This window comes from Heterodontus francisci, chromosome 15 (genome assembly GCF_036365525.1).
Source record: "Heterodontus francisci isolate sHetFra1 chromosome 15, sHetFra1.hap1, whole genome shotgun sequence".
Taxonomy (NCBI): domain Eukaryota; kingdom Metazoa; phylum Chordata; class Chondrichthyes; order Heterodontiformes; family Heterodontidae; genus Heterodontus; species Heterodontus francisci.
This window is the reverse complement of record NC_090385.1, coordinates 64,664,125-64,677,559: the sequence shown is the minus strand read 5'-3', so window position 1 is coordinate 64,677,559 and position 13,435 is coordinate 64,664,125. Positions and strand designations below refer to the sequence as shown.

Below are 13,435 nucleotides of genomic sequence, written 5' to 3'. Positions count from 1 at the left end.
AAACAAATTACTGGAAATATTCAACAGGTTTGTTGGCATGCGAGAGAAAAGATTGTTAACATTTTGGATGGACACCTATTATTAGAAATGGCAAAGACAGGCAGAAGAGTCCTGTATAAGGACTGATCAGTACAAAGGGAGAGAAAGAACAGGCATAGGTTAAATATAAAAATATAAAAGCGGAAGAGTAACTAATCGAGATTGTGTTTGTACATCATGCAACGTCAAACCTTTTCTCAACATTTTTAAATGTTTCTAGGCCTTTAAACCCATTTGCAGTGACTTTTAAAAAAATATTTAACAGAGCTGTGCTCTTAACTCCCTTTTTTTTATTTATGTCAATCCATTAAAGTTAACTGCCCTACACCAGTCTGATGAAGGGTGCTTGCTTGAAACATCATTACTGTTTCATATGCCAACATACCTATACTTAATTTCCAGCATTCACAATTTTTTTTTTAACCTCCACTAAATGTCTAGTTAGTGCCAAACTAACCCAAACATCGGGTGAAACTTCTGCGCCTGCGCCGATGTCGGCGCTAGGTGAAAAAAAGGCAGCCCACCCGTGCGGGCCACAATCTTCTGTGCAGCAGCTCATTTAAATAGCTGGGGCAGGCCACCCCCCACTGATCACATGGAGAGCACTGGCTGTCCGTACCCGACAATGGAGTCAGCTGCCTGTGTGCAGGCGCTGACACCATTTTTAAAGGTCTTTGTGCCCGACTGGGAAATTTAAAAATTTAAAGTTAAAGTAAATGAAAAGAAATACAGACATTTCTTCTGACCCTCTCCCACCCCCCCATGACAATAAAATTAATTACTTGCCCTTCCCCCGCCCAAACACTTACCTTGTCCATCTGACCGTACCCCCCCACACCAAACTGCGCACACTTTAAACTCCAACCCTTCCCATCATCCCCTATACCACATGACATTACTTTGACCCCATTTCCCCCCATCTCCTCCCACCCCACCCCCGCACTGATAAATGTACCTTCTCCCCTCTCCCCACCAGTGTGACACTTCGTTTCCCTGGACGAGGATCCGATGGCGTGCAAGTGCCAGTCACCAGGCCGAAGATCACAACCAGACATCAGGCGGCAACGTGAGCATCATTAATTTTAATTTAAATATTCAAATGGGGGTCCTGTCGCCGAGCGGTGCAAGGGCCGACAGGAGGCCTTGCTGCTGCCGGTAATATCGGGCCGGGGCCCTCCCGGCATGAGGTGCGTGGCAGCCCTCTCCAACCCTCACCCCCCGCCAAAGTGCCCAACACCTGGGGGAGAACAAAATCCAGCCCATAGTGTGTGATGATCAGTTTACACAAACTCCTGTATAAACTCCCAGAAAATTAGATGTTTCTTATTAAGGAGTTCTAAGTATAGGAGGATCACTTAAAAACATGATTTATAAATCTTTCAATCCAAAGCAGCAGTTATATTAATCAATTTTGACAAAATGTCTTTACTAAAACATCAACCAGTATCTTACACTTTCAGATTCGAAAATATATGTGTATTAAGTTGAAATTAATGAAGCGACATAGCAAGTCAGTCATTTAGCTTGATGATGTACTTTAAAAGTGAACTCTATTTAAAATTTAGACAGTTTTTCCCAACTAGTACAATCTGCAATCCTGTTTTAATTTCTGTTGCTACATGTACCAAGACATAATTTTTTTTGAAAAACCCATTTATTCTACTTCTAGTGCTTGCTGAATTACTGTATTTTGGTTCTCAGCTTTTTTTTTTAACAAAAGTCTCAGGTTAGACATAAGACACGCAATGTTTACCATATTCCATGCTACTGCATACTGAAAGAGCAAATGTTACTTCATTCTGAAAAATTACTGAAGTATGTCTATAATTGGTTATCTGTCAGGATTCTAGAAAGAAGATTGCATTACTAAGTAACATGGCTAAATTCACAATTTCTGAGTACGTTATAGTTTGCCTTTCAATGAGCACTAAAAAGGAAATCGTACATAGAATTTCTTACTAATGTCATCGTCCTGAGATGGGTCTTTGACTGCCATGTAAACCATCTTTTCCCGAGGCATTCTACCAACATTCCCTTGCTCAAGCACTCCGGTTATGGTATGGCCATTCTGATAATCATTCTCTGTAATAACTTCAGTTTCGCCTTCAAAGAAGAAAACAAGCAGACTTTAAAGAAAAACTCAAATCAACTTTCTTCAATTACTTTTCTGTCAGGCACAGTGGCCACTCAGATGCAGAAAATGAGCCATTTAATCAACTGATAAACCTGGAAGGCATCCTTCAGTTGCAAGTTATACAATTTAGTTCCTGAAGTTCTAGTGTGCACAAACCTCATTTGGGGCCGATACACTCAATTTTCATTGGATGTGCAGTATTTTTTGTTAAGTATTTTTTGAGGACTCATGTATTTTAGAAGTATGGACATTGTTTTATTTGGGAAAACGGAAAAGAATTCCATGGATTTTTTTTTCACTGGGGTCATTGAAAGGACACGGAGAGGTCTTGTTTGAAAACAATCTTTACTGGAAGTCACCTGTCTTCAGATAAATACCCTATGCGGGTTGGTGCAGTCCTGTTACAAGACGATGAATCAGCCATAGAAAGGCCAGTGGGACACTTTTCCAAAAAGCTAAATCAACACCAAAAAAGATATCCAATGGTGGAAAAAGAAACCCTGGGCTTATTGCTAGCTCAAGCATTTTGAGGTCAATGTCCATCACGACTGCAAAGAGACACTGGCATATACTGATCATAACCCCCTAGCCTTTGTGGAAAAATTCAAAATCCAGACTGCCAGTCTATTTCAATGGCGTTTACTATTGCAACCTTATCCCTTGAAGGTTATCCACATTGCGGGAAAAAAATAAAGCAACTGCAGATGCTCTGTCTAGGATTTAACATTGCTTTGAGTTATCTGAGTGCAAAGATAGTACAAAGCAGAATTGTATTATCTACAGGTTAGGAGTGAATGAGTATGAGTGTGAAAATGTGTTTTAAAATATCTTTCATCTTGTTTTTTCCTACTGTTTGTAATGAAACACATTTGAAAATGGCATTTCATTCCTCCAAGGATGGAGATGTTATGATGGTGCTTCTATATTTTTTGTTAAGTTGCTTTTGATGACATGTATTTTAGAATTATAGACATTGTTTTATTTGGGAAAACTGAAAAGTATTTTATGGATGTTTTTTCACTGGGGTCATTGAAAGGACACTGAGAGGTCTTGTTTGAAAACACCATTTACTGAAAGTCACCTGTCTTCAGATAAATACCCAGCAGGAGCTTTATGACTTGGGGGAGATGTCTACAGAGAAGTGACAGGTCAGGATTTATAGGGGTCTGGAGGCTTGACTCGAGATATTGTTTTTGGTTTTGCTTTGGACAGTGTGTTGGGGTGTGAACGGTTTTGAAGATAGTTGGAGAAAGCCAGCCAAGAGAGCAGTCACCATCAGCACCCTCTTCCATCTCTTTGAGAACTTCCTGAGAATCAAGTATAAGAAAGAGAAACTGATGCTGCATGTCTCCTGAAAAGCCAGCCAGAAACCCCTGATGCCACATTTCTCCTGGAAAGCCAGCCAAACTGATCCTCAATGTCACCGGAAAAGAACTGCTCTAGAAAGATCCCAGTGACAGCCTTCTACGTGTATTTGGGATCCCAAACCAAAAAGGGATAATTGACATCTTTCTATATTTTCTTTTTTTCAAGAATTCGCAAGTATTTGGCCAAAGTACTCTTTTTTGTCTTATTTTTGTGACAGTGCTCTGAAGAGAAAATCTCTATTTTTCGATTAACCGGTGTGTGTGCGTATGTATGTGAATGGGTGTGTGTGAGAGAGAGAGGGAGGCTAAGGTAAAAGGGAACTTTCATATTTTAATCTGTGTGTTATTGCTTTACTTCATTAATAGTTAAGTCTTGTTTTATAATAAACTGATAACTTTGTTGTTTATTAAAGAAACCTGGTTGGTGTATTTTATTCCGGGATAAAGAGTAGAGAATATGAATGACCATCGGTAACTGGGTAAACATTTTAATATATGTTGTGATCTGTGGAGAAGTGGAACTAGAAAAGACAGTACACTCCTCCCAGCTCGGTTGTACCAAGTACCACACATTTTAAAAAGGCAGCTCTTTTGAACAAATTGGTTTAAGGGATACAGATCAGGCAACCACAAATAAAAAACTGGCTATCATAATTAGTATACTGGCGCAAGATTCAAAATAAGATTGGTTTAATTTTAATGGCATTAATTATTGAAGCTTCAGCATAGTTAAATCAAATCATGGAAAGAAATGCAGTGTCATTTGTCTTTGGAAAATTAAATGAGAATTTGGTAGTGTTACGACCGAGGCGGGAGGAGTGCACTGTTAATTCAGTCCAACTTCTCCACAGGTCACAACATATATTTAAATTTTCCCACTTACCGAAACAATCAGATACTCTATTTTTCACCAGAATAAAGCACACCAACCAGGTTTCTTTAATAAACAAAAAAATTATCCATCTTTTATAAACCAAGCCTTAATCAATTATGAAGTAAACATACATGCAAATTGAAATATTAAAGCCCCTTATTTTTATCCTAGCCCTCACACACACACACACATGTACACAACTGGTAAACGGGGGGGGGGAAAGGGATTTTTGTTTACAGCTATTACAAAGAAATAGAAGGAATAAAAAACTTAGACTGAAGAGAAGGTATGGAAGCCCTTTGTTTTGACGAGGTGTCCCAATGGCAAATAGGTGGCTGCCACTAGGAATCTTCCTAGAACAGTTCTTTCCAGGCAATGTTGAAAAGTCTGGAAAGTCTTTCAAGAGATGCAGTTACAGAAGGCTTCACGCAGGTCTCACATCAGGTGTGCAGCAACAAAGGTTTCAATTCTCACACATTCGAGGCAAAGTTCCTTCAAAGATGCAAGGTTTCTGCAAACATACAGAATTTCTTCAAATACAGGAGGCAACAGTACAACTTGATGCAGGGATTCTTCAAAGAGATAGAGATATCAGCTGTCTTCTCCCAGCAGATCAGGAAGCAAACTTCTTTCTGTTCTTGGCCAAACACCCACTGGCTTATTTTACAGTTCAAAATGAAATAAAAACCTTTCCACAGGCAAGTTGTATGACAACCATAAATCTTGGTTTGCCATTCCCTTATAAACATCCTTTCCAGAGTCACAAGCATAAACCCCTGCTGGGTTATTTGCAAACAGATTCTTTCCAGTCAGATTTGTTTACTGGTCAACCTTCTGTTGACCTTCCTTTTAAGAAAAAAGTTCAGCTGCAAGATTTCAGCATCCATGGAATCCTTTTTAGTTTTTAATATAGATTCTCAAGTTTTAACAACAAAAAATTGAAACCCTCATAACAGGAGGGCTGTTAAAGGCAGATTACTCATCTCAGACTATAGTATTCTTCCTTCATTTTAAATTATCCTTCATATTCTACTGGTACACAAGTAAAAATCACCCTTCGCTGTAAGAGATTTTCACAGTTCATCAGAAGATTACTATTTGTGACAACTATTGGATATACCCCTCATTTTCTTTAGATGTTTTGACCAAGGATGTTTGTCAGTTTAAGTTTATACAAAGGAACTCAGAATGAGGATTTCATTTATTTTTTTGTTAAAGTTAGGTTAACACCTTTCAACCAAATGTAGATATTCTAATACGACACAAGGTTTCATCGCACATTATACCATAAAATATTACTGTACCACACACTTTCAAATTAATTTTTAACTACAGCTCTGAGCTGCACTCTGAAAGGAGAAAGCAATTCACAAAACAGTCTAAAGAAAAGATGCTAGCTTAAATAAGCTGGACGAGGCCTGCTTCTGTTGATAAATAAAGCCGAGTAGGCCATGGTTATTATGCTAGTATCTCTGATCTCTAAAGCAATAACATGGGCAAGTGCACCATTGTGAGAAGCAATTTGGCTAAATTGCCACAATTAAAGAGGCATCATTCAAAATGAAAATTCCAAAAGACTGGTGCTTCATATCTGAACTAAGAGACAGCGAAGGGGCTTTTCACAACATTGTATTCTATTGTTATGAAAGAAGATCCATCACTATGGATCTCCATCCCATTTGTTGTTGTCACCCACAAAATTGAGGAAAGGCAGTGGAAACTCCAAGCTTAAATGTCCCTCAACTAAGTAACCAACCCAAGGAAGAATGAAATGCAACAGAGTTAATGTTCTAAATCCAATTCAAAGTTAATTTTCCCTGCAAACACCTAACTCTAATGAAGTTATGTGTCTTTGTGTCCACTGAAGAAACTGTGCATCTTGCACTCCCCAGCTAATCAAGAACGCATCAGTTGTGAATGTTATGGGAAACAAAAGCAGTTTTATTTCAACCTTCATCAGAACACACAAATGTCACTGAATGTGTAGTACCTACTCACACCAGCTATGGTGTAGTCTCAGGTATGTATTGCACTAACAGGTGTAGTTTTGAAGTCCAGAACATGAATAGCAAAAAATAGCTACCTCCATAGAATAAGGGTTCTTAAACCTAGCTACATTCTCGTGGATGTCCAAAAAAGAATTTCCAGGATTACACTGAGAATATATTGATGTCTATTACTAGGCTTAACTGACTGAAAATTGAGACCATCAATTCAACAGCTGTGCTCATGGTCATCAAATGGGTGTCCAGATATGGGTAAAAGGAGAGAGTCCCCTCGAGTGCAGCTAATGGTCCGGATTGCGTGGTAAGAGTAACAGTGAGGCTATCAGTTTTCACTGTATTATGGAGTAAATGAGACAGCAACCTCCAGTAACTGCACATGCAAATTAAACAAGGAAAACAGAAAATTGCTGTCCAATTTATCTTGTTCCTCCTCAAGCTTTGCTACCTAGCTAAACGTCTCAGCATTCAAACACATAATAGGCATGAAGTCGCGGCACGTACCCACTAGATACTCACTAAGCTCGCCAGAAAAAGTTAGAAATTGTCTATTCAAATGTAAGTGACTTTTTATCAGCATGATAAGTTTTAATTACTACCAAACAACTTCCTTGGCACTGAAAATTTACTTTTGTAAGTGTGGAGTCTCATTCCTTCAGATTTTCCTTATAGTTGGGAGATTAAAAATACAAAACTAAAATAATTTGGGAAAACTTTTTCTTTTTATCTCTCATCTCTCTTTAGTTCACTTTCTGTACATGATTTTACACTGAATTAAATATCCCAACTTACACTTCCTGATTTAGAATCTGCATACGGGATTCTACCAGCCCACTGGAGATGGGCTGGGAGGTGGGACGGTTGGTAAAATGGCAGTGGAAGGCATTGGGAGGGAAGCCCGACATCAGCCCGTCACCACGGGATATTTCCAAAGGCAGGAATGGCCAATTAACTGACCTATTAACAGCCATTTTAGGCTCTGGAATGGCCCTCCATGTTCTATTCCAGAAAGCCAGTTGAAGGATGATACTGAAGCCAATCTTTACTCAGTCTTACATTTATTTACAAAGTGAAACATTACAAGCACACACCTCCTAACTCAACCACACCAGTTTCAGCAAGTGTCTCTTTATATGTGCTCAAGTGAAACCCCAATTAATGCCCTCTACCTGCACATAACTGAACAATTAATATACAATTAACAGATTTCCTTCTCGCTTTAAGAGCAAAAACGTCTCAGTATCTACCCTGTCAAGCCCCTTCATAATCTTGAATGTTTTAATGAGATCATCTTTCATTCTTTTAAACTCCAGGGAAGATAGACAATTTACTCCGTTTCTCATCATATGATAATGCTCTTATCCCGGGGACCAATCTAGTGAAGCTTTGCTGTACTGCCTTAAATGCAAGTATATCCTTCCTTAAATACAGAGACCAAAACTGCACACAATATTCCAGGTGTGGTCTCACCAAAGCCCCGTACAATTGTAGTAAGACTTCTCTATTTTTGCACTCCAATCCCCTTGCAATAAAGGCTAATATGCCATTTGCTTGCTTGCCCTGCATACTAACTTTTTGTGTTCCTTGTACAAATATACCCAAGCTTCTCTGAACATCAACATTTACAATAATATAAAAGCAAAATACTGCAGATGCTGGAAATCTGAAATAAAAACAAAGTGTTGGCAATACAAGAACAGTTCTAATGACAGGTCACAGACCTGAAACATTAACTCTGCTTCTTTCTCCATAGATGCTGCCTGACCTGCTGAGTATCAACATTTACAAGCTACACGTCGTTAAAAAAAAATTCTGATTTTCCATTCTTACAACCTCACACTTCCCGACAATATACGCCATCTGGCACCTTGTTGCCCACTCACTTAACCTGCCTATGTCTCTTTACATCCTCTGTGTCCTCACAGCTTGCATTCCCACCTAGCTTTGTACCATCAGCAAACTTAGATACATCACTCTCTGTCTCTTCGTCGAAGTCATTAATATGGATTGTAAATATCTGAGGCCCCAGCACTGATCCTTGCTGCACTCCACTAGTCACAGCCTGCCAACTTGAAAATGCCCCTTTTATCCCTATTCTCTGCTTCCTGTCCATTAATCAATCCTTTATCCATGCTAATAATATATCACCCCCAACTCCATGAGCCTTTATTATGTGTATTAACCTTTTGTGTGGCAACTTATCGAATCCCTTTTGGAAATCCAAGTGTACTAGATCTACTGGTTTCCCTTTATCTACCCTACCATTAAATCCTCAAAAAAACTCCAATAAATTTGTCAAACAGGATTTCCCTTTCGGAAGAACCATGTTGACTTGTTCTAATCATATTAGGCTTTTCTAAGTACATTGATAAGAATTCCTGAATAATGGATTCAAGCACTTTCCCAATGACTAATGTTAGGCTAACTGGCCTGTAGTTCAACGTTTTCTCTCTTCCTCCTTTCTTGAAGAGCAGTGTTATATTTGCTAACTTCCAATCTGCTGTGACCATTCCAGAATCTAGGGAATTTTGGAAAAACATAGCCAGTGCAACCAGTATCTCTGCAGCTATCTCTTTGAGATCCCTAGGATATAGTTCATCAGGTCCTAGGGATGTCAGATTTTAGTCCCTTAATTTTCTCCAGTACTTTTTCTCTGCTGATATTAATCACGTTAATTTCCTCACTCTTACTAGCCCCCAGGTTACCCTCTATTTCTGGTATGTAACTTGTATCTTCAATGTCTCTGCCATTTTCTCATTCTGCATGATAATTTCTCCTTTCTGCTTCTAAACGACCAAAGTTTACTTTAGCTCCTCCCCCTTTTTATATACTTGTAAAAGCTCTTACAATCTGTTTTTATATTCCTGGCTAGTTTATTCTCATAATCGACTTTTTCCCTTTTCATCAACTTCTTGGTGGCCCTTTTCCAATTTCTAAAACACTTTCAAACCTCAGACTTACTACTATTCTTTGCAGCATTTTTATTTTATTCATTCATGGGATGTGGGCATCGCTGGCCAGGCCAGCATTCATTGCTCATCCCTAATTGCCCTTGAGAAGGTGGTGGTGAGCTGCCTTCTTGAACTGCTGCAGTCCATGGGAGGTAGGTACACCCACAGTGCTGTTAGGAAGGGAGTTCCAGGATTTTGACCCAGCAACAGTGAAGGAATGGCGTTATAGTTCCAAGTCAGCATGGTGTGTGACTTGGAGGAGAACTTGCAGGTGGTGGTGTTCTCATACATTTGCTGCCCTTGCCTTTCTAGTTGGTAGAGGTCGCAGGTTTGGAAGGATCTGTCTATGGAGCCTTGGTGCATTGCTGCAGTGCATCTTGTAGATGGTACACACTGCTGCCACTGTGCGTCAGTGGTGGAGGGCGTGAATGTTTATAGATGGGCTGCCAATCAAGCGGGCTGCTTTGTCCTGGATGGTGTCGAGCTTCTTGAGTGTTGTTGGAGCTGCACCCATCCAGGCAAGTGGAGAGTATTCCATCACACTCCTGACTTGTGCCTTGTAGATGGTAGACAGGCTTTGGGGAGTGAGGTGGTGAGTTACTCGCAGCAGGATTCCTAGCCTCTGACCTGCTCTTGTAGCCACAGTATTTATATGGCTACTCCAGTTCAGTTTCTGATCAATGGTAACCCCTAGGATGTTGATAGTGGGGGATTCAGCGAAGGTAATGCCATTGAATGTCAAGGAGAGATGGTTACATTCTCTCTTATTGGAGATGGTCATTGGCTGGCACTTGTGTGGCGCAAATGTCACTTGCCACTTATCAGCCCAAGCCTGGATATCGTCCAAGTCTTGCTGCATTTCTACATGGACTGAAGAGTCACGAATGGTGCTGAACATTGCACAATCATCAGTGAACATCGCCATTTCTGACCTTCTGATTGAAGGAAGGTCATTGATGAAGCAGCTGAAGATGGTTGGGCCTAGGACACTACCCTGAGAAACGCCTGCAGTGATGTCCTGGAGCTCAGATGATTGACCTCCAACAACCAAAACCAACGTCCTTTGTGCTAGGTACAACTCCATCCAGCGGAGAGTTTTCCCTGATTCCCATTGACTTCAGTTTTGCTTGGGCTCCTTGATGCCACAGTCGGTCAAATGCTGCCTTGTTGTCAAGGGCAGTCACTCTCACCTCACCTCTTGCGTTCAGCTCTTTTTCCATATTTGAACCAGGGCTGCAATGATGTCAGGAGCTGAGTGGCCCTGGCGGAACCCAAACTGAGCATCACTGAGCAGGTTATTGCTAAGCAACTGCCGCTTGATGGTACTGTTGATGACACCTTCCATCGCTTTGCTGATGATTGAGAGTAGTCTGATGGGGCAGTAATTGGCCGGGTTGGACTTGTCCTGCTTTTTGTGTACAGGACATACCTGGGCAATTTTCCACATTGCAGGGTAGATGCCAGTGTTGTAGCTGTACTGGAACAGCTTGGCTAGGGGCACGGCAAGTTCTGGAGCACAGGTCTTCAGTACTATTGCCGGAATATTGTCAGGGCCCACAGCCTTTGCAGTATCCAGTGCCTTCGGTCATTTCTTGATATCACGCGGAGTGAATCGAATTGGCTGAAGTCTGGCATCTGTGATGCTGGGGACCTCAGGAGGAGGCCGAGGTGGATCATCAACTCGGCACTTGTGGCTGAAGATTGTTGCAAATGCATCTGCCTTATCTTTCGCACTGATGTGCTGTGCTCCCCCATCATTGCAGATGGGGATATTTGTGGAGCCACCTCCTCCAGTTAGTTGTTTAATTGTCCACCACCATTCACGGCTGGATGTGGCAGGACCGCAGAGCTTAGATCTGATCCGTTGGTTATGGGCTCGCTTCGCTCTATCGCATGCTGCTTACGCAGTTTGGCACGCAGATAGTCCTGCGTTGTAGCTTCACCAGGTTGACACCTCATTTTGAGGTATACCTGGTGCTGCTCCTGGCACGCCCTCCTGCACTCTTCATTGAACCAGGGTTGGTCTCCTGGCTTGATGGTAACGGTAAAGTGGGTGATATGCCAGGCCATGAAGTTACAGATTGTGGTTGAGCACAATTCTGCTGCTGCTGATGGCCCACAGCACCTCATGGATGCCCAGTTTTGCATTGCTAGATCTGTTCGAAATCTATCCCATTTAGCACGGTGGTCGTGCCACACAACATGATGGAGGGTATCCTCAATGTAAAAATGGGACTTCGTCTCCACAAGGACTGTGCGGTGGTCACTCCTACCAATATTGTCATGGACAGATGCATCTGCGGCAGGCAGATTGGTGAGGACGAGATCACGTATGTGTTTCCCTCTTGTTGGTTCCCTCACCACCTGCCGCATACCCAGTCTAGCAGCTATGTCCTTTACGATTCAGCCAGCTTGGTCAGTAGTGGTGCTACCGAGCCACTCTTGGTGATGGACATTGAAGTCCCCCACCCAGAGTACATTTTCAGCCCTTGCCACCCTCAGTGCTTCCTCCAAGTGGTGTTCAACATGGAGGAGTACAGACTCATCAGCTGAGGGAGGGCGGTAGGTGGTAATCAGTAGGAGGTTTCCTTGCCCATGTTTGACCTGATGCCATGAGACTTCATGGGGTCCAGAGTCGATGGTGAGGACTCCCAGGGCAACTCCCTCCCGACTGTATACCACTGTACCGCCACCTCTGGTGGGTCTGTCCTGCCCGTGGGACAGGACATACCCGGGGATGGTGATAGCAGTGTCTGGGACATTGTCTGTCAGGTATGATTCTGTGAGTATGATTAAGTTAGGCTGTTGCTTGACTAGTCTGTGGGACAGCTTTCCCAACTTTGGCACAAGCCCCCAGATGTTAGTAAGGAGGACTTTGCAGGGTTGACAGGGCTGGATTTGCCGTTGTCGTTGCCAGTGCCTAGGTTGATGTCGGGTCCTCCGTCCGGTTTCATTTTTTTTTATTGACTTCGTAGCGGTTAGATACAACTGAGTGGCTTGCTATGCCATTTCAGAGGGCATGTAAGAGTCAGCCATATTGCTGTGGGTCTGGAGTCACATGTAGGCCAGAGCAGGTAAGGACGGCCTCTTCTTTTAATCTAATAGTATCCTTAACCTCCTTAGTAAGCCATGGGTAGATCTTTCTCACTGAGCCTGTTTTTCAATGGAACATGTTTTTGTTCAACATTTTGAATTGCTTCTTTAAATGTTGCCCACTGTTTATTTACTACCATACCTTTTATTCTATTTACCTAATCAACCTTAGTCAGCTCTCCCCTCATACCTATGTAATTAGCTTTGTTTAAGATTATTGTTTGTGATTGGAGTATGTTGTTTTCAAACTTAATGTGGAATTAAATTGTATCATGATCACATTTTGCTAGTGGATCTTTTACTATGACATCACGAATTTAACCCTGCCTCATTGCACAATACTAGATCTAAAATAGCTTTATCCTTAGTGAGTTCCACAACATATTGCTCCAAGAAACTGTCACAAAAACATTCTACAAACTCATCTTCTAGACCACCTTTGCCAATTTGATTGGTCCTGTCAATATGAAGATTCAAGTCCCCGTCAACTATTACATTGCCTTTGTTGTAAGCTCCAATTACATCTTGTTTAATGTTCTGTCCAACGGTATAACTACTGTTAGGGGCCAATAAACCACTCCCACCAGCATTTTCTTACCTTCACTATTCCTAATCTCTACCCATATTAATTTCAGTTCCTGATTTTCTGAGCCAAGATCCTTTCTCATTGTTGTCCTTATGTCATCCTTTATAATCAGAGCTCTTCCTCCTACTTTTCCATTCTGCCCATCTTTTTGAAATATTGTGAAGCCTGGAATATTTATTTCCCAACCTTGGTCACCTTGTAAACATTTATCTGTAATGATGATATCTAAACCATTTATTTGTGCCACTAGTTCATCAATCTTATTGCTGATGCGCTGCGCAGATAGAGACTTCAAATTAATTTTTTACTATTATTCCCTGTATAGACCTTACTCTCTGATGCACTATTACCATTAAACTCTCTGTCCCTTCCTGTCCTACTCAATTTG

At 41.3% G+C, this 13,435-nt stretch overlaps 1 protein-coding gene across 4 annotated transcripts in view; it reads right to left on the bottom strand.

The window, feature by feature from the left end:
• The window catches only part of znf711 (zinc finger protein 711), a 73,511-nt gene that overhangs the window by 16,772 nt on the left and 43,304 nt on the right, over positions 1–13,435 (bottom strand). For all 4 annotated transcript variants that reach the window (XM_068047683.1, XM_068047682.1, XM_068047681.1 and 1 more), the window contains one exon: positions 1,999–2,142. In XM_068047683.1, coding sequence (XP_067903784.1) covers positions 1,999–2,142 — 144 coding nt within the window. The remainder of the gene's footprint in view (positions 1–1,998; positions 2,143–13,435) is intronic.